We start from the raw sequence: 26,427 nt of genomic DNA on the forward strand, positions 1-26,427 counted from the left end.
AATTCACACACTCATGCTGCCAGGACAGAAGTTGATTTCCCATCCCACCTTCCCATGTCTTCCCCATAGTCACACAGGAAGAACCACAGCTCAGCTCAATTGGAGTCCCCCCTCTCCCTAGGTGGGGCACATCAGGCTCTGATATTGGGGACTGTGACTTGTGCTGGTGCCATTCAGTTCTTCCTCACCTCCCTAATCTCCTCTTTAAGGTCCTAAATCCCAGCAGAGCCATGAGCCTGCATCAGGCCACTGATGATACTCTCATAATACCTGAGCCTGTTGGCAGTCTCTCAGTTGTCCATGGCATTAATCATTGTAGTGAAGGTGGTGTATTGAGATGGTCCTAGATCTTCCAGGGCCCACAACATGTGCACCTGACCTTGTCAGGACCATTACTGTGCTGTTCATCTCTTCCATGAATTCCTCCACCTTGGCCATTTCTCTTGTCTCTCTGTTACAGCAGACCTTTCACTACAGGTAGAAGTGAGCCAAGACACAGACTTACTTAATGTGAAAAGTTTTCCAGTTTATTCTTCTTTACAGCTTAGCTGTCCTGACTCTGACTACAAGAAGTTCACACAGTTGGTTTCTTTGTCAGACTCTGCTGGTTATATCCTGCTGGAATATGACTGGAAGAATTTCCTTGCTGCCTCTGCCCACAGGCTATGACTGCAGGCTCCAGCTCTATCAGACCCAGACTGACCTCACAGCAGATCTTTTGCAGCAGCAACTTTCTTCCTTTTTTTTTATCCTTTGCTTCTTTTCTAGATCATTGCTTCTTCCTCAGGGCTCCTATACCTCCTCAAGGTCTTCTTCCTCTAGGCATGCCCTGACCCAGGGACCCACCCCTTTTATCACACTTACCTTTATTAGTCACAGCTGCCACCCATGAAGGGCAAGGCTGTTTTTTTGGTAATTAGTACAACTGTGATTTATCAGGGGCAAGGTCACCTGTAATCCCTTCTACACCTGCAAGGTACCAGATTGTGTTTCTTGCCAACAGATGGGACAAAATTCCATGAGAGAAAGAAACAAAAGCAAAAATCCTAACCCCCAACAAAGGTACATTGAAGACACACATATTTTCTAGTGGCAAAGATGTTCTATTGGGCAGATTTGGGTGCTTCTGTGTAATGCTCTGTGAATCTCAAGGGATGTATGAAAGCTCCTAAAAGTCACATTCATAGACTATCATTGCCTAAACTACTTGCATTATTTTAGTAGATTGCTACTATAATAACTTTACTCTTAATCAATGTATAAATAAATAGAAAAAAAGACAGTTATGCCTTAAAAGAAATCTTAAAATTTCTTTGAATAATAGAAGCACCTTCCTGAACTGTTTCCCATTAAAATTAATTTCCCATTAATCTTCACAATAATTTAACAAGTAATACTTAAAAATAATTATGATTAATTGTCCAAAGTTAATCTCCATTTCCTATTCACATAATGTGATAAAATTACAGTGTTACCTAATAATGGTATGCTCCAAATGCTTCTTCAGCAAAGTAGCAGCTGCAGAATACATGTTAATTTGTTTAACATTTTGCACTTAAATGAACATTTCAAAGAAACCCTAACCTAATCCAACCAACTATGTATCAAGGCTGTATGATGCAAGGAAAATTCAATTGAATATTAATGTGTAACACTTATCTACTTGAATATTTTAAAATTCAGATTTTAAAGAGAAAGATTTATTGTAAAATCAGATTGCCGTTTTCGAAATGCAAAAAAATCCCCAAAAAACCAAGAACAGAACAAAGAAGGCCACTGAATTCTGCAGTGCTGTAGCAGAGATCTGAGACAGGCATTTCTTTAATGTCCCATGTAAAAAATTGGCCTCCCATGCTTGATGGTGCTGTGGCACTACTGAGGACTTACCTCTGGTCTAAAATTTTTAGCTCATAAAATGCTCTTTTTGTTTTTTGCAACCAATATATAAAATTGAATGTAAAAATATTGGGAGGCAGTTTAGAAGGCGAATAAAGCCATTCTTTAGTATAGTCTGTAAATAAATATAGTTGTATTTATAAACAGATGAGATATTCAGAAAATATGGAATTTTTTATCAGGGCACTGCACCTTTCAAAGGCACTTAAGCATACTGAGAAAAATTAGGTAATTGTACTGCCTTGAACACAGCAAAGCATAATTTAACCTCCTCATTTACAGTAATCAGGCTAGTTACTTTACATTTCAGATAATTTTATGCAACATTACTCCAAATTAAGGAGAAGCAAATGATTTGGCTTTCTTGTTTTTTGTTGCTTTTGTTGGACTGTGTTTGAAACTAATGGGAATAGGATTTTTACATGTCACCTGCAAAATGTCCAAATACATCAGGAAGTAAGAGCTGTAGATTTTTGTTACTTCTGACAGAAGAATTCTTTCTGTCTAAGACATATCTAGAGCCTTATTTTTCTAGCCCTTCATTTAGAAGCTGATTAATTTTTTGACATACAAGCTTTTATTGCTGACTACACTGTGATAGCAATGACTGTCATAAAACAAAAACAAGCTTTCTAGTCTTTTATTGTTGTGGAGACACTTATGAGAGTGACAAAGTCTTCCAAATCAGAAAAAGCAAGAGTTGGACTTCTCTGGGCAAAGTGGAAGTGCTGGGCCAATACAAGAACCATGGAAAAGGAATAACCTAAAACATCCTGCCCCAATGCAGTATCAGTTTATATGGTTATTGGCCCCACGGTGTAATGCAGATGTTGCTGCTGCAGCCTTGTTGATTTGGCTAAGCTGGTTGGTTAGAGCAGGCTAAGAAAAGTGTCCAAGGAGCTATTTCAGGCTGAAGGCATTCCTGAATTTTATGTGTGCTGCTGAACTTATGTTTGCTCAATTATTCAGAGACTCGCGACACAAAAGAAGAATGTAGTTCAGGGCAATTTGGGAAAATATTTCTCTGATTATCATCCTTACTTTCTATTAACTATTGCACCCAATTTTATTGTGTCAGTTTTGGTAATATTTGCAAATATGGAAGGATGTAGCAAAGGGGCTAAGTGGCTCCTCGGGCAGCCTGACAATTCATATCACAGCTGCTGTTCTCAGTTCTGAGGACACAGCAGAGCAGGACAGTCTGGGAAAGGAAGCCCAGCTGAAAATGCTATTTTCCAGGACAGGACAGTTAGCAAAGTTATCCTGAACCATTACAGTTAATCCCACGAGAAGTGGAAATGCTTAAGATTTTGGGTCCAGGTAGTTTTTAAGGCATTACTCTCTAGCACCCATATTTTTAATCCTTTAAGAGATCTTCATACCTTCTGTGATCATGTTGAAGGCAGCTAACACATCATGCTAGATAACAATTGCTCACTTTGGCCCTGCAGTCTTTAATAAAATAATATCTTCACTAGAATATCTAGACTAGATGCTTCATAGAGATGAAAATAACATTCTTCTCTCTCTCACACACAGTTCTTAAGGTGGAAAAAGTGGAAGGAAAAAACCAGCTGAAAGTCAAATGAAGAATAAATTACAATAAGCAGCAAAAGACCTCTGAAAATTATGACATCTTTCTGTGGACATTGGTATGCTTTTCATGGAATATGAGGTGCAACAACTGCTTTAATAGAGAATTTCATCACCAAATGACTCTCATTTCCTTCCACTAGAATACTGAAGATGTTGTACTTGGCTAACCACATTCATGTCCCTATAACCAAAAGAAGATAACATTTATTTATATCTAGAACACAAAATCAGATGCTGAAAAGTCTACATGATAATTTGAATTATAAAGACACAGCAGGACAGTCGGGAAGGAGCGAGGATGAGGAAAAAAAAGGAAAGGTGGTCTACCTCCCACCACTTCTTAGTTTTGTTCAAAGTATAAGGAGTGAAGGGAAACAGTTATTCTTCAGTAAAAAAAAGGAGAAAAGGGAAAAAAAAAGATTTAACCTGAAATTTAGTTTACATTGCTATGTAGTCATCCCTACACACAATAAAGTTCTATTGAAGTAACATATTTTTGCATTTCTTATTATCTGTTCTACATCAAACATCCTTTTAAAATTTTCTTCTTTATGTTTTAAATGGATTAATTTTAAAATCTTTTTTTATCATTCTAATCTGTATAATGATGTCAGATGAACTCTATCAGAGAACTACTTTACATTTTAAATGAAAAACACAAAGTAGAAAAATGATTAAGGATTGACATCAGCTAGTGGCTCCTTATCTAAATATTTCTGAAGCTGCTGTGGAGTGTCCATTTTTGTGCATCTACCAACTTTATCTCTGGATAAGAAGTAGCAGAAAATAGTGCTCTCTGATGTGGTCTGTCCAATGCGTTATAAATTCTAACAGAAAATCCTTGAACTTGCATAATTTTCCCTCAGTGCCACATACCTATTAATCTTCTTTACTCTTCACAGTAATCATACCTTTTAAAATCCAATTTTCTTACAAAGCAACATACACTTATTCCTGTAGCTAATTTCAGTTAATGCCAAAAGAAGCAGTAAGAGAACTACAACAGCAGCATCCCATTTTCAGTCCATTGCTTCACTTGTTAAATGGCTATGCAAATTTTGTCCTTCAGAGGTCAGAAGAACTCAATCAATCAATCAATCAATCAATCAATCAATCACAGTGTTCAATTTTTATTTTTAGTGGTGGCAAAACCTATCTGCAAGCTAATGGGAAATGAAAGGCAGTGATCTGGGTTTCTGATTTAAAGAAAGCAGATATTTCAGAGTAAGTGTTGAATAGTAGCAGTGCTGACTGTAGAATTTGTCCTTATTTCTGCCTATGAGCAAATAACACTTCCAATGTATTATGGATACACCAGACATTATTTTTCTAGATATGTTTTCTCCTTCAACATCAGTGAAACCTCATTTTGATGGATATAATAGCACTGAAATATGATTCATATTCTCACTGAAAACCAAATATACATCAGTATACTTGGCAACTGCTGAGATATTTAAGGTGAACATAACTGTTTCCTCTCTAAAATTCATCATTAGGATGCATGAATTAGGACTGCCAGTTATGAGTAGACTGAGACAGCGGGGAAGGAAAAAAGCAGGAAGAATTAAATGTGTTTGTGTGTGCTTACAGATTTGTCCTTTTTGTATTACAAATAGCTTAAGGGTGAAGAAGACAGAGATAATTTTTCCCTAAGAAGGTACTCTTCAAATCTAAGAAAGGAAATCCTTTAAAAAATAAATTTTGTTGCACTTGTATTTTAATAAACACAATATTTTTGAAAGTTTTCACTGGAAAGCTGTGGCAAAAGATAAACCTGTCACTTATCCTGGCAATGTCATTATATAAATAATGCTTGCAAGTATTGATGTATGAGTCATCAACAAAACATTTGCTGAAATGCTGCCTTCTGCACTCCATGTGATAATCTCAAGGCAAGTGAATTTTGCAATTACAGTTCTGAATGTTCTGCACCTTTATTTTTCAATGCTGTTAAGAATGATGAAGAACAGCTTTCAAAGTTCACTAGCATATTTATTTGTTTGCTTGTTTGTATGTTTAATTATCAGCAAAGCATCCCACAAAGGGTGAGGAAAGGTTGAAAAAACCTTCACATGATAGTCCCCATTTTTAAGAAACTTAAAAAAAATTAAAAGACATCTGTGTCCCTGGTGTATAGGGTCATTTAGTTGTGAAACCACTGGTGGTCTGTACAAGAAACACAGTAGAAAGGGTTGGTTCTTATTTAGTATGTTCCTGAGAAAAAGGTTTTCAGAGACCACGTTTTTTGCTAAACTCACACAGAAATAGGCCCTGCCTTTGAAATGTGGATGAAAAATCAAACCCCACTGTCACCCTGATTTTTAAGATTTTCTAAAGCCTTCTGAGTCTACATTCCATTAGAAAACTTTCCCACACATTTTCTATAAAAAACATATTGTTTTGCATTCCTTCATGGGGGTGGAGGAAGTTGATGTACTGGTGGTTTGTCCAATGTCATTGGAGAGGTGGCCCATTCACTCTCCAACCCACTGTCACCTTTGGGAAAGTATAAAAGTTGGAGTCAGAAAATAAACCTTCTTCTTTTTTACCTTGCCATCGTGCTGCTATTATTCCTTTCAGGAACTTTCAGGCATTGGAGGGAGCAGCAGCTACCAGAGGGATGCTTGATACAGACCTAAGGCCCTGAGGGACACCTAGCCCTGGTCAAACTGATTATATTGCCTGTTGCTTGTTTTTATTGACAATGTATTTTGCTGTGAATTTTTTTGGTACAGCTATTTAGCACTATATAACTAAATCTCTTTTTGTTTCAGCCTTCAGTGTTTATATCCTATTACTCTTCTTAAGCCAAACTTAAATCTATCTTACATGCAATCTTTAAAGCTGCTGCAGAGAGTGTGGCCCCCCCTACCTGGCACCAGCCAGTGTTAAAATTTACCTATTCTAACTTTTGAATAGTGATTTTTAACAGGATTGTTACTAGAGAAATTCAAAGGTGTTGGTATAGAGGTGGTGTCTTTTTACAGATTAATAACATACCAAAACTACATAGTTCACTGGGAGTAATTATATGTCATAAATTCAAGATTCTTTAGCTTACATTCAAGAGAAACCTTGAACTTGATCTGCAGTAGTTATTTGAGATTTAACTATAATTAATACATAAACTCCACTGTCGGATTTATTAAATGCTTGCTTTTTACTCCATAGTTATAACAAGGTAATTTTATTGTAAAGATTTCAGTACAGTGTTGTTTACTTGCATGTTATTTATTTTGATGCTTAACTGTTATATGATAAATTTTCAGTAACCTTTTTGTAATAATAGGGTTTAAATAAATTAATTCTTGTTAAGATTGATTATTTCATCTCAGTGATGTTAAGTTCTTTTAGATATATTTATTAAGGTTAAATTTTAGTGAAGTTGACAAATGCTCACAGGCTATTGATCAGCATATATTTCTGAGCTTTGCTCCACTTTAGCTTGATTGCCAGCTTCTCTGCTGTTTTCTGGGGGTTTATTTCCTTATTTTTCTTTTTGCTTGGAAACTGATCTACAGGTTGGGATGTCCTTGCTGTAATCACAGTTCAAATGCACATGACGTGGAAAGCTGAATATTTTGGAAAAACTAGCTGTGAGACACCTGAAAAGAAAGGATATCTGTAGGGACTGGTAGAGTGCTACACTAAGACCCCATATGGACACACATGACCTCTGGTGAAGGGACTGCATTCCAACATACCCAGTTTGTGTAGTAAAACAGGACACCCCTGGTCTGGTAGATGTGACCCCAAGAATTACAAAATACAGATAACGGAGAAGACAACAGGGGGAAATTCTTTCTGCTGTGCTGACTATACACATATACTCTGGTATATGTGACCCCAAGAATTACAAAATACGGACAAGGGAGAAGACAACAGGGGGAAGTTTTTCTCCTGTGCTGTTACCCTGATTCTTAAGATTTTCTAAAGCCTTCTGAGTTTACATTCTGTTAGAAAAGTTTCCCACACAATTTCTATAAATAATATATTGTTTTGCATTCTTTTATGGGGGTGGAGAAACTTGATGTACTGGTGGTTTGTCCAATGTCTTTGGAGAGGTGGCCCATTCACCCTCCAATCCAATGTCACTTTTAGGAAAGTATAAAAGTTGGAGTTGGAGAATAAACTTTCTTCTTTACCTTGCAAATAGCAGGTGACTCGTGTCGTGCTTTCATGTGTCCTATAGCAACACTGTGCTGACTATACTGTAATTCTTTCTGCTGTGCTGACTATACACATATACTCTGGTATATGTGACCCCAAGAATTACAAAATACAGACAAGGGAGAAGACAACAGGGGGAAATTCTTTCTCCTGTGCTGACTATAAAGCTGTACTCCACAGTCCCCCAGGGATGTGCTCCTGAAAGTTGTGCTGGTCAGCAATAGGATGGGTGATGAACTAGTTCTCCCCTGAGACTGAATTCCTGGTCATTAGCCCATCCTTTAGCCTGCATTGATCTTAGCACATCTGAGGAAGACAAAAGGACGGAGACAAAAGTTCAGAAAGATGCAGCAAGGAAGTTTGCAGTAAAAGAGAGTTCAGTCACACAGATGGGGCAGCTGAGATCTTTCAGGACAGCTGAAAGCCGTGCTGAAAAGGCAGTGTGTTCTCCAGCTGACAATCCTGGTACAGCTCTTCATGCCTCTCTGTTTCTGACGCCACACATACCTCTCATTTATATTTAAAATGCGTGTTAAGTCCCTCCAAGCATCTGCCCTCTATTTCTCATAAAAGCAGCTGTTTTAGTGCCTGGCAGCTTAACCACTTTGTGTACAAGTGAGGACAGCCTGCAGAGGAGTGACACAACTCTGTAACACCAAATAGAGTAGCAGCAATTAGCAGACGATTCCTATTTTGTTTTAAGTGTCTTTGGCCACTGCCACAGCTCTTTCTCTAACCTGCTTTGATCCCACTCTCCTCACTTTTACATTAATCCAGAATCTGAAGGTCTCAACAAATATGAAAGGTTCAGAGCATGTGCCCCAGGGCAGTCAGCATCACAATGAGTGATGGCTCAAGGTGGCCAGCTCCAGGACCTTACAAACTTGAGGCAAAGCTCAAGACAGACCTAGAAAAGGGTGCTACACAGAAGTACCAGCAGACTGTGTCTTCAGCCTTGTCTGTACTACTAAGGAAAATACATCTTGTCTGTCTGGGAGCTACATTACAGAGAGCTGATTGCAGTCATAAGCAGTTATTGCAGTAGAAAAGAGGGAAAATTAGAAGTATAGGCTGGAGAAATTTATTGACCTCTTCATTCAGTAGTATTTGGTCTTGTGACTGGTACACTGAGTGTGAACTCCTTATCTGAGTTGTGTCCCCCTCTGCCACACGTTCAATATAGTACTCTGAGAAAATCCACTTAAATCCATTTATATACACTGCACTTCATCTTTAGTTATGTGCAGACTATATTTCCCCTTTGTCTAACATTGTTGTAAAAACATATTAACTTTGAGCACACCAACATTTTCGTATGCCTATATACAAGCACAGGATAAGCAATGAATACAAAAATAACCAGTGAACTGGAAATTACCTCTCTTTTTAAGAATTGTTTCCTGACAGTTTTTAAGTGTCCCCAGAAAGTACTAACAGAAGTCCTAATCCAAACCCTCAAAGCACAGTCTCACTTTTTCACTTCTAGTGCACCTTAATGGCAAACCTGTCCACAAAAGCACTTTGGGGAGGATAGAACAAAGAAGAGCCTGCAGACTACAACTCAAAACAAAAATAGTATAAGATAAAAAAAAAATAAAAAAAAGAAAAGAAGGTTTACCTGGTTCAGATCAAAGATATCAAACACTCGTTTAATGTATAGGTCTCCTTGTGGATCCAGCCCTTGAAGATCCAAAAGTTTCTTGAATTCATGCAGACTAAGCAGCCCAGATGGACATTCCCTCATAAATTTGCTGTAATAATGGTGCATCTGTGCAGGGGCATCTGGTAAGGATTCTTGGGAGCCCATGTTGTTACACAGTAAGTGTCCCTTTTTGTCTATTCACATTTCTATCTCCCAGGTTCAAAGTCTTGCTCATGACCACAGCTCGGGTTAATATGGCTTTTAAATGGCTACGTTAAACATCTTACAGCATAAGTTTCTATTTTTATGTAGTGCCTATCTCTACTCATGAGATTACCTTTAATGCCCAAGTCTAAAATAGATGGGATTTCAAATTGTGGCTAAAGTAGAAGCAAAGAGCACCATGGTTAAATTATGGTTTATCATGCTTCCATTGATTACAAACATGCCTGTTATTAAAAAAATAAAGAGAATATTTTAAAAGTGATTGATTTTGAATTATGTACAAACCATTAGCAAAACACAAGATTCTAATTCTGGAATAGTAGTAAGGAATATCTATAATTTTTGCTGCAAATAAGGATGGAAAATTTGAGAGTGCAAACAGCAATGCCTGTAATTACATCCTCTTTGCTGTAAGTGGATTAAGCCTTTCTAAAAATTGAGCCCTTTGGATTCCTCCTTGATGTACTTTTTGTCATAAATATGCTGTGCAAGAGCTTGTATTTGTGTGCAAATTGCATCCTATTTCTTTCCTCTCAGTGTGGGTTTCCAGATATAACACACAGTTTTGGTCACCAGCCTTGTCACAGAATTTGAGTGGAAGAGGAATCTTTTGCAGTAACTTCCTTAACAGGAATCAACTTAGTCTGATAAGTACATTAAAAACAGGTTTGCTCTTGGTCAGTGTTGTGGTCCTGCTTTTTATTTTACAGCTTTCAGGAGCTGAATTCCTTCTTCCTCTGTAAGCTCAGGGAAGGGGTTGGTATCAGTAATACTTCTGTACTGATTAGCTTTTATACAAGGAGATGAGCAGCTCAGGAGCATTACTACAGGACAAAGAAAAGAGGAGCTATAAATACTGGTGTAAACATAGAGGATGCTAGTAACACAGAAACAAGACACTGCCACTTTTCATTTATAATCATGGGAATTTAAGAGCACAGTCCTGGGAGGTGGTGAGTGCCCAGGAAAAATGACAACCATCCTCCAGTCTGAATTCAGCCAGAGAACAATTACTATTGTAGGATCAGGTCAGTTTTTGAGAAGGACTCCTGTACTCCTAATAGTCTGTGCTTTAGCTCTCTCCACAAGGACATCAACAAGGTTATTATCATGTACTTCAAAATATGGAGTAAGAAAGCTTGAACACTTCTCAGGTGCCCATGAACCTCTGAAGATCAAAGAGAAAAATACAGACATTGCCATCAGTTTAGCCAAAACTGGTTCAACAGGCAAAGTGGATAATCAGTGTGCTGCCTTTCCTGCAGAGAGCAGTCCCAGCTGTGTGATCCCAGGGACTGAGATTGGGATGAGAATGGGAACAAACCCTGTGCAGGCATTTCTCCTGCAGGAGTGTGCTGGCTGGAACACTGAGGGTGAGTGAAGGGGATGCGAGGACAAGGGAGGGGAAAGGAAAGCAGACAAACCTCTTGGGGATGCACAGTCTGAGGACAATTCTGAACTTTCTTTTTGCCCTGCTCTTAAAGGAATGACCAGTGATTGTGTCAAACAGCAAAGACAGGTATTGTGGTTTTACCCCAAGTGGCAACTGAGCTGTCTCAGCTGTGCTCTCACTCTCACCCCACCCTGCCCCTGGTGGGATGGAGAAGAGAACAGGAAAAAAACCTGGTAGAACTAGTGAGTTTAGATAGGAATAGTTTAATAATTGAAATAAAATAACAACTAATAGTGCAGGAGAAGAATACAACCCCAGAAAAAACAGTGGTGTACAATACAATACAATTTCTCACCACCCTCTGAGAGATGCCCAGTCTGTCCTGAGCAACAACTGACCCCTCCCAGCTCCCCTTTGTTTATATATTGAGCATGACATTCTATGGTATGGAATATCCCTTTGTCCAGTTTGGGTCTGCTGTCCTTGCTGTGATCCCTCCCAGCTTCTTGAGCACCTCCTCAGGAGCAGAGCATGAGACAATGAAAAGTCCTTGACTTAGAATAAATGCTACACAGCAACAACCAAAGCATCAGTGTGTTATCAATATTATTCCTACTAAATCAAAACCACAGTATTGTATTGCATAGTAGGAAGAAAATCAAAGCATCAGTATGTTATCATAAATCATAAATAAAAAACACAGTATTGTATTGCATTGTAGGAAGAAAATGAACTCTATCCTAGCTGCAAACAAGACAACAGAGAATCAGGAATAAGACTTAAGCAGGCTGAAAATTTGACATGATATTGTTAGGTTAAGAGCTGACCATCAATAAGTCACCCAGTGCTAATCATCCTTCCTCTTTTCTCTCTTTCTCTTGGGCAGTAACAGCTCCCTTCCATCTCTTCACATGACCTTGTACAGCCACTGGTCACTGGATTTCGTTCTAGGCACAGGGAACCTGGGAGCTGCTCACATATACTGATCCCTCTGCCCTCCCTCCTGTTTCCCCCCCCTGAAAAAAATCATGCATTACTTCTGCTTGTTGCTTCCAAATAGCAATTCTTGGGGAGGTGTGCCCACAGTGACTGTGGCATGTGAGAGACTGCCTTGAAGAAGGGCCTTAGAAGTCCAACTTTTTGTCAGGTTTTGTACATTCTGGCAAAAGACTTACAAGAGAATGCTAAGTTAAAGTTGGAATGCTTTTAAAGTAATACCTGTTTTCAGAATCCCTTTAGATTAATAAGAATAACTAAAACACCTGTAAAGACAGCAAACAGGCCTGGGTAAAAATCATCTGATTTATAGTTCAGTCTCACAACATCCCCCACCCCTAGCAGGGGACTAGAACAGTATAACTTGGTTGATATAACACCTGACATAAAAAGAAACGTGAGTTTTATGGGGCACAAAAAGACTAAAATTTATAACCCCCTGCACAGTGTGATGGCACTTAATGAGCTGCAGGCAAAGCACGTATTGAGACAGTAGAACTCCTATAGAAATCACTTGTTCCAGAAGCCAAAGGCATTGGAACATTTCTATTTCTAAATAAAAATAGAAAATTGATAACAATGTGGAGGCAAACTGAATAAATTAATATAGCAAAAACATTTCAAAGAATGCTGAAACAATGGGTTTAGAGACTAGTTTGTGTATAGAAAACCCAGTGAAACAATTCCTAATGAGCTATCTGTTCCAAACAAAGCTGATTTTAAAAAGTGAAGATAAAATTACAGTATCTATTGAGATGCCAAGAAGTTTCTGGAATCTGTACAATATTCTGGGAATCAAAAAAACCATACAAACAAGCAACAGTGGGACTTACACCAAAAGTGATAGTCCCATAATAAAGATTGCTGGTTCAAGTACAATCAATGCAACAGCATGGGCACACAGAAAATGCACATTGCAGGTAAAGCAAAAAACTGTCTCTGTAGGGAATCATGAGAAAAAAAGATCAGATTACTTAGTTCTGCTCTGAAAATGGTATAAAAAACTCTTAGTTTTTAGAAGGGATCGTGTAATTTTGATTTCTTTACAAGTGAAAAAAGGTAGTTTTTTGACAGAGGTTGAAAATAGAGGTTGAACCTTTTAGAAAGAGACCCACATGACAACAAAGCTTCCCAGCAGGGTGATCAGGAGCTAATTTGAAATATAAAAAAAGAAGAACACTAAAATAATAAAGATGACTTTCTCCTGGGTATTGTGAAAATTGTGACACCTTGGCAGTAAGCAGCCTCTACTACATCCCTGTGTTGTGGAGCAAGGTGAACACATCTTTCCCCTGTGATGGATGCAACTGAATGTTCCCTCTTTGAAGTGTAATACAACAAAGAGAACTGCTATCCTGTGAAGTGCCAAATGCCAAGTTTCACATATATTTGAATGAAAAACTTATCTACAGATTTTTGTCTAAATTCATGTCGTCTTTGCCAATTAACTTCTTGCATCTGCTCCAGCTCAATCCATTTTCTGTTTTCTTCATTGGCAATTTCTGTGTGGCATTTTCTCTGAAAAAAGCTGCATCTCTCACGTGTGTGACTCAGTTCGTACTTCTATACTTTGCTCCATTCCTCTCTTTCTCCACCCCTCTCCTTCCAGCACTCCACTGCTGTCAGATCCTACCAGTGCTGGGTGCATGTGGAGATCTGCCACTGCTCATTTTGGAGGCACAGTGGCTCTGTGTGGCCAGGACCAGAGGAAACACCACTGCAGGCAAGTCCCTGACTTCAGAGCCTGGTTTCCTTCCCCCTGTCCTGTCATCTCCCCCTGCCACCATCTCCATCTTCCAGCTCCCCATGGGCATTGGCCACTCAGCATCTATAGACAACTTCAAGGTCCCTTTATGCCTCTTAAGATAGATGCAACCTACCTCCCAGCTCAAGCAGATCTGGTTGAGGTGTTTTCAGAGAGACAAATGAAAAGGAGTCATCTGGACAAGGTACAACATTTTGGAAAGAAAAGACAATCCTCCCAGAGGAGCTGGAATGACCTATGCTTATCAGAAAATTTACCTATGAAGGCTTACAGTGTTAAGGGCTTTATTTTTTTTTTCTTTATTTGCTTTTTTTGATTTTTAAGACCCAAACTATTAGGTCCCAACCATCACCATTGTCTCCCTATAAACCACTCTACAGTTTTATAACTATTTGAATGAGTGTTTAGTTTCTAAATTCTCTATTTCTTCTCGGCATGACACAAGGAGGAAGACCAAGCTGACCTTTCTTTATTTTATCTTCAACAGAATGTAGCTTGCCTTTACAGGCTGTACTTCCCTCCTTTATAAACCAGAAAGATTTTGCCCCAATGAGACAAATTTCTAGTAGGACAAAACCCTTCATCTGAGGTAAGAGGACTCACAAATTCTTGCTGACTCAAGAGTGGGGATGGGGAAAAGAGAGGTCACTGCTGCTTTCTGTGGTGTTTAAACCCTGGCACCATTGTGGAACACACAATTGCTGAATTATTCTCTCATTAAAAACACTGGTCAAGTACTGGCCCAACTTTGCTAGTTCACAGTCACATTCCTTGTGTGCATCCTACCATAGTTGTACAAACAATTAACTCCTTGAGATTTGTATAGCTTTAAAACTGAAAAAGAAGGCAGTGATCATTAAAGCAATACATCTATAAGAGCCTATTATGTCTGATTTCTTTTTGTGGCACTGCTTCATTATTCCTGACATGGAGATTATGAGTGCTGCTCAATGAAACACATCTTGGTGATGAGAAAGTCAACTGTGCTTGTCTTAGTTGTGCAGAGCCCAGACCAAGAGGGTTTTTTTGGTCATTAAACCAGTTACAGGTGTAATTTTGTGGGTGCTGTTAGCCACACATGCTACAGTGTGCCTGTATCTATCAATAACCATGCATAATGAAATAACAAGTCTTACTCACAGAACCATTTGTGGTGCTGTTCCTTTAGTTTCAATGACTATAGGAAGTGCTCTGAGATACCAATTTTACATTTTCCATTTTTTGGTTCATGCCTTACCATGAAGACCCACTGCTGAAGCTGTTATTTTCACCAAGGTTTCTAGTTACCAAAGGGGTGCATCCTCCTTTGTCAGCAGAATAAATCAGGAATACTTTCTTTTAGTAGCTAGTGTGAATTCACTGATTTTCCTAAACTCAGGGTGGGCAAGAGCTTGGGCTGCACCTGGTGGGATTCAGGGAATTAACTGCAAGTGGGACTAACAATCCCTACTACTGCTAACCTGCAACTTTTCAGTGGTCTTATTAGAAATGAAGTGAAAGAGTCCTGTCGTCCAGGGAAAATCTGAGAGGCCAATGAAATGTCCTGGCTCCAACTGGGACAACTAAGAAGAAAAAAAAAAATCACTGAACTCTTCCATGCTGATGAACTAGATGGGAGATCTTCAGAATTACCATGTTGATGGTAATAGATTCAAATTCACTCTCACCCCCAACAATGTTTCGATGCCACAGGCTGTTTTCATGAAGGATTTCAGCTTAGACAAATTGGATTTTTCCAGTTAATAATGCTACATATATAGATCCTTAAACAACTCTAAATCCTGGCTTCCTGTTTTTATCTGCCTACATGGCACAGCTATTTGGAAAAAATAAAGGAAATTTTTTTTTCCTTTCTTGCTAGCAATAGAATCCCCAGAGTTAAGCACTTTGGAAAAAGGAAAGCCAAGCCCAGAGTCGTTAGAAAACATTTAATTAAAAGAAGATTGGAGATGTTTTCCTTCCTAGTGCCTGGAGTCCTTGCCCAGGTGAGCAGATGCTGAGCCACTGGCATCTCCTAGTGGCACGCTGGTGTTTCTGTCCAGTAATCCCTACTCCAGACTGTCAGCTCTCTTGCTGATGGAGAATGAATCTCTGGTTAAGGTTTTAACTCTCTTTTCAACACTTTTTCTCCATAGCTGGCATTCCAGTTCCACAATTAATGGACAAAAAAGGGGTGAGGCACAATTTCCTCCTGCTACTCCTTGAACATTTATTCCCATCTCTTTATATTTGTGCCTTCATTTTGGAAATTTTGCTTTTTTTACACTTCACTTGTTTTTTCCCTGTGTGACTCAGATTCAGTCAAAGAAAGAAACTGAGAGTTTCTACCCAGGCAGAGGCCTGGGAAAGAGCTGGGAAAGAATGTAAATAATTCTTTATCTCTCTTGTTGTTCACATTGTTTATAGTTAATTCTATCACTGTGCGTCAAGCACTCTGCACCAATGCTGTGGGTTGTTTTCACTTCAGAACCAATGGATTTGGTCCTTGTGAAGCTCTGTATAAAAGAGTGGGGTATTGTGAATAAATAGGAGTTTACTCTCAACAGCCTTCTGAGTCAGAGTTCTCTTCATTCCCGTCTTGCCTTGACAGAAACATTTCCCCTCTCCTCAAAAGCTGTTATCTGCTTATTCCTGTCTATTCCTGGTTTTTTTTTGACTGCTCCTGTTTTGATTTTTTTTCCCACTCCATTTATCAATTCTTTCAATTTATCTTCTTGAAGTAAAAAAAAAAAATCTTCTTTCTGATCTATGCAAAAATTGAAGTCTGCCTTCCTTCCACTACCTAGCTTTAAAAGTTTTTTTTTTTTAAAGAGAAGTAAAACAGCTGCATAACTCTTTTAAAAGCTTTCCAAATAAGAATAAAAATGGCAATGATAAAATAAAGAAGAAAACCAGAAAAGATTTATTGTAACTGTCTGAAAATGCATCTCTGAACTGAATTTACTTTAGAAATGGTGGAGAAAGTAATTTTGAAAAAGGAGCATGAAGACAAAAATATTCACACAACCTACCAGTAGTGAAAGGGGAAAACCTCATGCATCCCCACCTACAAGGAAAAAAACTCATTTAGGAGATTTTTTTGAAGAGCTTGTCAGTAGGTGGGTCCTTCTCTTTGGAGTGACCTTGACATGTTCTCAGGTGCTTCTGCAGGGGTTCTCTTGAAAACAAAAAATGACATTTATGCTCATGTTGTATAAGAGCCTGTGTCAGGTTTGCAGCCTTGGTACTCTTGCTAGACTTGAAATAGACCATAGAGCATCATTAGTATTGGGAAAAAAACCAGTTCAGATCTCACAGAAATGTCTCACAGAAAATATCAGGTTATTTAAATACAGACATGGATGAAATTCACATGACAACACCTGAAGAGAGGGTATAAATCAGAGCTAGTGAAATTTGGGAAGGGGACTTCTTACTGAAAACAGACTCTTCATGATTTTCCAATTAAAAGTACATACTTTGATTTAACATCCCATCTAAACTAAGCATGGCATAAGTACTTTTTGTAATATAATCCTAAGGTTAAAAAGATCTAGGAAAATATCTTTATATAATAAAACATTTATATGTCTGTATATAATTCTGAAACAGCAAGAGCATGGGGAGACACTAAAAACTAATTATATTGCTTCATGTGCATAATCCACTTAACACACATGTTCTGTTCACAGGCTCAGTGATGGGTTTTCAGATAATAAAGTGACAGAAATTTGAATATTTAAAGCTTAGCACTTTTGTTATCATAGAAACTGGAAGCTGACAGAGGCATCTTCAGCAATTTCAGGTTCAGGGAGACTCCTGCATTCACATAAATTTGTTGTTTGCTTGGAATCTCACTTCCTAAAATCTAAATGCATGCATGCTGCAAGAAATTTCATCTCAAATTCTTTTCCTCACGCACTAATGTCATAGATCTGACAGTGATTTTTACCACCATGACAGCAGAGAAAATTTGATCCTCGATGAGAGAAAATTAACATGCAGAATTCAGGGCGGAGTGTGTTTGGAGGGGACAGGGTGAAGAAAGCAAAAGAAAACTAATTTTCAATGAGTGCAATTTTCAATGTCAAAATAAAATGGCATTATGGCTTTTTACATCTGTGTGTATTATGCCACTTCAGAACCTTGAGTTTTTTATAAACTGATTAAAAAAAAAAAAATCTTCTGCTAAGCAAGAGTTGGTTTCCACTGACTCAGGTAACTTGTTTTTCTCTTGATGTATGAGGCAGGGCAGAGAGATTTGGTTCATCTAACTTGGAACGAGCTGAGTCATCTTGAAGTGAGATCCTTTGTCTCTGCTGAGCATGGAAAGCAGTCTTGAACTGGATTTCTGCATTAAGACCAGAATCCAGAAGACAAATGCTTTTCCCTTGCACTGTGCCTGAGCCATACTCTCATTTGAAGTGTTGATGCAGTTGGAATGCCCAAAAAATACAATGAGAAAACCATGCCAAGCCATAGAACTCACAAGTGCATTTCTCTTGGCAAGCTGGTATGGACACAGCTCATTCTGCTTGTTACATAAATCAACTAAGCCAGCCTGAAGCCCTACAGAATGACTTCACAGAAAGCATAAATTACAACAGATCAATATACACATCATGTCTGACTAAACAGATGCAGTGTAAATGCCAAAGAGGAAACTTATGAAATCCTGGCACGTTGTTTGAGAGGTCCTGGTTCTTGTTTGCCATGGGGTTTTCAGTGAGGCTTTCACAAGACTTTATTCAAGGCAAAAGAAGAATAAAACTGAGCTACATCTTATCTAGATGCTGGGTGTTGTATCTGAATAATGTAGCTAAACTGTTGCCATTTAATCAAAAATAGATTTTTTATTAATGTTTAAAGGAAAAATGTAAAACATTAAAACTGATAAAACATTCTGGTTTACTTGATTCATTTTCCTAAGTGTTTAAGCCTTTCCAACTACTAAATGATACAAATAGATTGGGCAGGGATTAAAAACTGAAGAATGGAAGCCCCATTCTTCATCTTATTTCCATCTCCAAATGGATATATACTATACAATCTTATGTAACTGACAATTCTAAATGTGCCATTTCTATTCTGCCTTCTAAATAACTTTTCCTGGTCTTATTGCTGCAGCTGAGCAACAGCTCAATTAAGAAAGCACACAATAAAATCTATGCCTCAGATTAGTGGTAGCTAGTGGAGGATTGTTACAGCATCTTGCAGAACAGGAAATTAATATCAGATATTTAGTGGGAGCACATTATTAAATAATGAGGTTTTAAGCCTAGGAGAAGCAGTTTTACAGTGGGTTTTATGAAGCCCTAAAGGCCAAATCATTGTTAAATTTCATTAAAATGGGGGGAAGACTTCCAAACTGATAAAAAAACGGAAGCATCTTTTTCTGTCTAACATGGAACATTAATTAGAAAAGCCCTTCTGAGAACAGCAAAACAAAAGCCTAGACCCATACAAACTATGTCTTTTGTCCCCTAAAACCCCAAATGCTGGCACCCCAACTCCATCCTGTATTTTCTCTAGGCCAAAGAAAACAAGTGCCTGATCATTTTGTCAGCCAACACATGCCTTAAACAATGACTAAAATCTTAATTCTACATGAATGGGGCATTCATTCTGGGTGTGTCCCTGCTACCCAGCTGCCAAGTTTTATGAAAATATTAGGAACTGATGAATTGAAATTTTTACTCTTTGAAATTTGGTGGAAATATACCAATTGATTCAAAAGTTCTGGGGGTACCAGAGAAGGGGATGAGATTGGTAGCAAGAGTCTATCTGATGTGTACATAACCTGAGAAGTTTAAGGCATATATCTTAATATTCCTCAGATGAGCAAACTGCTTGCTCCATGGGTGATAAGCTAGTTGTAGTGGGAGAAAGGCAATTAGGAACTTCAAAAATACCAACAATACCAAAAAGATGTTCCCCTATAAAATAAAAAGCAAAAATCCCCAACATCCAAATCTCCCCACACTTTTCAAGAGCACCGAAGTGTCTTGACTGCTTTGTGCAGTGCACATTAATGCTTAAACAACTTAAACTGGAAATGCTTATACAACTTAAACTGGAAAAACTCTTAGGTGAGCTCAGACACTGTACATGTGCATTGCCCAGGAAGGTTAGCATTCACAAAGCTTTTCTGGGGAATTTAATGCATCAAATTTTTAGTTCAAAAGAGGACAGCAAATTAACCATTTCTACCAGTCAGGCAGACTGGAAGTTTGCTCATCATCTGTAATTAGCACATTTATTGAGTTAGGTGATACTACTTAATCAAATTTCAGTATGTTTAACCATCTGGTAATTGGCAGTGGGAAGAAAAGAGCATGCAAGGGGAGACTTGCTTTATAGGAAAAGTCCTCGAGGATTATGTAAGAAAGAATTACAAAATTCCAAAAAAGTAAGCTGAATTGGGAGTGGAGACGTGAATGGAAACACAAGAAAACAGTGTAATAGAGGTACTGTTTTATGTAAAAGCACACAAGGTACCTTATACTCTCAGCATTTTCTGAAACAAGTGTAAATTAATTACATAATTCCATATCTCTGAACTCGTTGAAATAAATAATGTGGGTAGTGAAAATGAATGCTTTATAGTTTGTTTTTTTTTTTTTTAATATTATTTTATACCAAGATGGGCCCATCTGTTCTATTAGCTGAAAGCTGAGTTTGTATTATTGACAATTCAGCCTAAGCCTAATTTCTGTGACTCTTTTAGGAATTACAGATGACTCTTCACTCCTTTTGTCACATTTGGTAAGAAAATAACTCTGGGTGAGTCTCGTGGCTAGGAGAAACCTGTACGAAGGCTGTGTTGGAATAACATAAGACAGCAATACATCTAACAGCTGCTAGATGGATATTTAGCAGGACCTAGGATTTTAAGCAGTAAAATTGGAATGATGGATCAAAACCAAACAGAGGTGCCTTTGGAAAAAGGGGATTGACTGATACTGAATTAGGGCACAGAAGGTGTTCTGAATGAATCCCGAGACAGAAGGAATCTTATTGTGTCTATGTTGCATAATCTGAAAGCATTAATACCTATGGATCCAGCTGAGCACTCGCTGCCTTAGAAAGATTTTTCAAGAAGCTATATTAAAAAAAAAAAAAATCAATTCTTAATGCACACTGAAAACAGCGATAAAAATCTGGTTTCCAAAGATAAGAAACCACCAGCATTATACAGAATGACTGTATGAAACTTTCAAAATGGCAAAATGTACTGGGAACAGAACATTCAACATTGTTTGCCAGCCATTCTGGGTTATCTGCTTGGAGTTTTCTATTGAGTCTCTTCCATTACCTCTGAGCAGGGAGCTTGCAGCTCTCAGACATGCCTCTGAGTGCCTCAAATGCTACAGCCATAAGAAAGTCAGGAATGAATTCTTACCTTATTCATGTCAAACGTGTGAAATACTTGTTCAACATAGTTGTTAGCTTCAGGAGTAAGTCCGTGTAGATCCAGGACATGTTTAAATTCATGCAGGCAAAGCTGTCCCGATGGGCACTCCTTCATAAACTTTGTGTACCAGTGGTGAATTTCCATAGCATTAATGTCATCTGCTGATCCAGCAGCACCCATTGCATCAAACATACCAGGTAATCTTTTTCAGTATTTATTCATCCAAATGTTTGATTCTTGCTTCCCAGCAATGATAATTCAAACACCAACTCTGCCTTTGAGAGCTACTTTAAACCTCTTACAGATCACTACCAAGATAGACTAAGTAAATATAGCACCCTAGAAAGATTACTGGCACCCAGTTTTAGTACCCTGTGGTTTTAGCAGCTAATTAGAATCTTTGTGCACAGTCAGTCTGCAGAGCCTCAGATGAACTGATTATACCAGTTCTCATCTTCTGCTTGCATCTGTGGTGCTAAAGGTGTTTAAACTGGATGAATATTAAAAAAAAAGCAACATGCAGGAACTTTGAGGCTTATTTCAAAACCTTCATTTTTACAATTTATAGTTTTAACAAAAAACTTAGAACTATTTTAATTCTTGTGTACGTTTTGTGCAGCTGCCTTGCAGCTTGTATACATTTTCTGCAGCTGACTTTTCATTTTTATTATTTCTGTATATATGGTGATCCAAATCTTACCTTACAGGTCGAAACTGCAACACAATTTGACTTGGATAACCTGAAAAAAACTGAAAGTTGGCTGTACACTAAGCACAAAGAACTTGTTGTCTTTAGACAGTTCTACAAGCAACTGAGTCTCCTGTAAGCCAATGTTGTCTGGAAAATTGCTTCCCCACTGCCACTGCTCTTTCAATCCCATCCTTTCCTTTCCCTTAGGCCAGCAGAAGTGTTTGTGGTTGCACTTGGGGACAGGTGTTAGAACAGATCCATGCCAAAGCTTGCAATAAGATTGCAAAATAAATATACTTAGCTTTAGAAAACATTGCTTACATTTTTGCATTGCCTGGTGTCACAATAGTGGGTTTTACAAGAGAACAGATAAAGTGAGGGTGGAAAAGGGTGGCCAGCAGTCTGGGGGGTGCAGGGCTGCTGCTTCAAAATTGTTTGTGGAAACCTGTAGTGTCATAATGTCTGTTAGGTATTGCAGTAGATTGCAGTGTACAGATGTACAGCATTGAAGCCCTACAGCAGATCCTATGGCATGCAGTGGTTAGAGACTGCCCTGGTAGAATGTGAAGATCCAGCTGTCACACCTAAGGCTGCTGATGGTGTCTCACCATTGCACTGCAGTGATGTCTCACCAGAGGAGGGTGAGCACCACTCATGCAGCTTTACTCTGGAGAGCAGGGCACAGTCACAGAATCACAGAATAACAAGGTTGGAAGAGACCTCTAAGATCATCAAGTCCAACCTGTGCCCTAACACCACAACTAGACCATAACACCAAGTGCCAAGTCCAGTCATTTTTTAAACATATCCAGAGATGGTGATTCCACCACCTCCCTAGGAAGACAATTCCAGTATTTTATTATTCTTTCAGTGAAATTTTTTTTTCCTAATATCCAATCTAAACCTTCCCTGATGTAGCTGAGGCTGTGTCCTCTTGTTCTGTCAGTGCTGCAGGTGGAAGAGACCGACCCCACCTGTCTGAACCTGCCTTCAGGAGCTGTGGAGAGCAATGAGGGCACCTCTGAGCCTCCTCTTCTCCAGCCTGAACAACCCCAACTCCCTCAAACCTTCCTCACAGGGCTTGTGTTCCCAGCCCCTCTCCAGCCTTGTTGCCCCCTCTGGACATGCTCAAGCATCTCAATGTCCTTCCTGAACTGAGGGGCCAGAACTGGACACAGCCCCATTGCCCTCGAGCGCTGCGCACCTGCAGGAGATCAATTTTCCTCTGAGCCAATGTTGGAACTCAAAATGTCCCTCAGACATTTTTAGAGGTTCCAGGCCCTGGTTGGAGGCATTTGAAACCCTGGCAGGCAGCTGGAAACAGCTGTGATTTTGGGTTTGAGCCATGGAATGATTTACCAACCTTGCAGGAAGAACAAGAAGTCACAAAAGTTTAGATATTATAGTAGAAATAGTTACAAAGTAGAGGGAAGAATTTTTTAGTATTGTACAAGGGGGTTTTAACACCTGTACAGGAGGGTTTTTACTTTGTACATGAGGGAGGAATGTAGGCCAGTCCTGTTTCTCCTCTTTCTCCTTCCTTACCTCCTCTTGGTGATGTTGGCACTCACAGATTGGCTTAGAGTAGAGAGGCACCATTTAATATAGGTAATAGGCATTGGGGAAAACTGTAACCATGGAACACGTAATGTACCATATAAAAGATAGAAAAGCACCATTTAATATAGGTGATAGGCATTGGGAAAAATTGTAAACATTTACCATGTAATGTACCATATAAAAGATAGAAAATCACCATTTAATATAGGTAATAGGCATTGGGAAACACTGTAACCATGTAACACGTAATGTACCATATAAAAGATAGAAAATCACCATTTAATATAGGTAATAGGCATTGGGAGAAAAGCTGTAACCATGTAACATGTAATGTACCATATAAAAGAGAGCAGCAGCCCTGGGTGGGGAGAGAAGAAGCAGTCGGGGTCAGAGAGGATGTCAGGGTGTGTGTGTGCCTCTGCCTGAGCTGTGAGCAAACCACAGCAGCCCCAGAAGAAAATCTTTTGGATAACTCGCAATAAACTGTCTTGAGACCGAACAACAGAGACTGCTGAGCCTTTCTCTGGAAGCTCGGGTTGGAGGAGAGACTTTTCCACCACACGGAGCCCCTGGACCAGGCTGGGGTTCCAGCAGACCAAGGCTCCTGCTTGCTCAGTTGCAAAAGCAGAGTTGACAGTCAGGTGAGTTCCTTCAAGCTGGCAAGAGAACCAAAGATAGCATTGTACATGTCATGATCCTGCTTTTCAGGTGCCAGGGGTGATGAGCATTGTGGTGGCACATCCATGGCGTGTGCACTGCTGGCACAACCAGCTGGGCAAGCTGCCCTTGATACACAAGGTTTAGGACCATGGCATGCAGGGCCATGGGGTTCTCCAGTATTTTTAGGCAAATAAAGAGCTGGGACTTGCTAATCGTGTAAGATCAGAGTTGCAAGATATTTTTCAGAAATGAGTACAAGCCTTCAGTGTAAAAGGGCAACAAGCTGGGCTGTTGCTGGAACAGATTTCTGCACATATTTTCACCTATGTTGCATAAACCAGAGTCTGCAGGTAGTCAGGGCAATGCTGCTGAGGAGGGAGAGAAGGGGGGAAAAGTGTACATGAATGCCTGGAGGACTTCAACAGAGACATATAATGTAGTTATCATTAAAATGTGATTTTTTTCCTAATCTCTACTCATTCCTTGCATCACTTCTAACAGTCTCCCCAGAGCAAAAATAGCTGCCCACTAACATCCTGTCAGTTATAAGATCAAGACCTTTAATACTGAGAAGCAGCAGGGATTTTCTTTATGAAATACTGAATAAAACCAGAATCTGAAACATGTGAAGTGGCATTTGGAAATATGTCACTTCAAAATACCCCTAGCAGGTAAAGAATGCCATATTTTAAATAACAAAGAACAACAGGCAAAAGAAAGGTAGCTTAAAATGGCAATCTTCAGTTTTTTATTGTTTTTCATCACATTTAAATTTTCAATAGTTAGAAATTGGAAAAACCAACACAGAATTTCCCAAGTGTATATCTACCAAATTTCTTGTTCAATGAAAAGAGGAAGCTTTAAAAACCTCAAATGTTACTCAGAATTCGTTCCCCCTCACCCCCCTGCCCTCCCGAAATAACAGCAGTGTTCAAAGGAAAAAAAAAATCAAAACTTTGAACCACAGGTTTCAGAAGCCATAGACAGGGTTTTTTTTAGTAAATAAAGTGGCCTGCAATTGGTTCTGTACATTTTCATGTTGAAACTTCTGAAAAAAGCAACAGCATAAGTGGGAATATTAAGAAATAAACCATCTCAGTCCTTGAAAATGTGCATGGAATACTCTCTGAACCCTGTTGTTATTTTCCTTCTGGAAGACAAGGTTAAAATGTCAGAAAAACCTACACTTTATTTAAATAACTCTTCATGACAATCATCAAGCTATTCTAAGTTATCTATTTGATGGATCTTAAAAAAAAAAAACCATCCAATTTTAAAGGTGGAACATTTGAAAAAATAAGCATATGAACAAGCATGACATGCTTATCATATCAGCAAAGCTCATTATTTAAAAATAATTAAAAGAAAACATGAGAAGACTTCAAGAAGCAGTGCAATAAACCAGACTAAAATGGCAACATGGAAGTTAGAATTAGGTGCAAGTAGGAGAAGAAGCTGCTTTTGAAGGAGTTCTTGGCCATGTTCCTGCCAGAATAGCTTTACTGAGGGATTATAGTGAAGTGCACACAGATTAGAAGGGCTATGCTGGCAACACTGTTCTTTTTAGCCATTTAATATCCTCACTTTCACTCTGAGGAAAAGTTACTTCACTATTTAAAGCACAAGTGTCTCAGACCTATTGCATGTCCATGTCCACATTAGCTGGGAAGTACATTTTTACATTTTTTTCATGTGCATTACCCTCCAACAAAGTCCAGAAGTGGAATGAGGGAGAATGTAGAAGCAGGGAACTCTCATTGTAGGCCTGCAAGCTATGTAATACAAAAGGGAGGAAAAACAGATGGAAAAGAAAAGCAACACCTATCAGAAGGTCTGAATAAAAGGCTCTCCAAGAAAGGAAGAAAAAATTATATATTGAATTCTGTCATAAATGTGAGGCCTGAAAAGAAAAAACTGAACTTATGCTTACAGTAAAAAACAAAATTTAGTTCCAATGACTTAAATCCAGTATCAGTGGTTGCACACAAAGAAACCTATTGCCTATTGAGCAGTGTCTCTTTCAAATAGGCATGGGCTTATTTGCCTCTAAATATGATTGCAAAGAGCCACCAATGTCACCTGGAACCTCCAAACCCTGTTGCAGGTGGCACTTAGAGCTTCATATGTGATGGTGGGGACTCAAGGCTACTAACACAGGCTATAAAATAAAAAGCCTTAAGGGTTTGATAGACTGTGTCTAGGAAATTTCAAGTTTGCTATAGATGATGCTATAAAATATAGGGGAAAGTTCAATGAAGCATTTGAAACTAAAGAATTGCAGAGAATGAGGACAACAATATCAGGGCACACAAATCCACATCTATTATAGTGAAAAGCTTCAAGAGACTAAACTCTGACCCCAACTTTTCCCTAAAGTAAAATTCACACTAAGTCTCTCTCATTGTTATATATTAGCACCATCAGTCTCTGCAAGCCA

General features: G+C 38.7%; 1 protein-coding gene across 1 annotated transcript in view; it reads right to left on the reverse strand.

Moving 5' to 3' along the window:
* Positions 1–26,084, reverse strand: part of GUCA1C (guanylate cyclase activator 1C) — a 41,844-nt gene extending 15,760 nt beyond the window's left edge. The window contains exon 1 of the mRNA XM_021542405.4: positions 21,068–26,084. Within this exon, the coding sequence (XP_021398080.1) occupies positions 21,068–21,271 (204 nt within the window). The 5' untranslated portion in view covers positions 21,272–26,084. The remainder of the gene's footprint in view (positions 1–21,067) is intronic.
* Between the last annotated feature and the right edge of the window lie 343 nt (positions 26,085–26,427).

Source organism: Lonchura striata, chromosome 1, assembly GCF_050655825.1.
Source record: "Lonchura striata isolate lonStrDom1 chromosome 1, ASM5065582v1, whole genome shotgun sequence".
Lineage (NCBI taxonomy): Eukaryota > Metazoa > Chordata > Aves > Passeriformes > Estrildidae > Lonchura > Lonchura striata.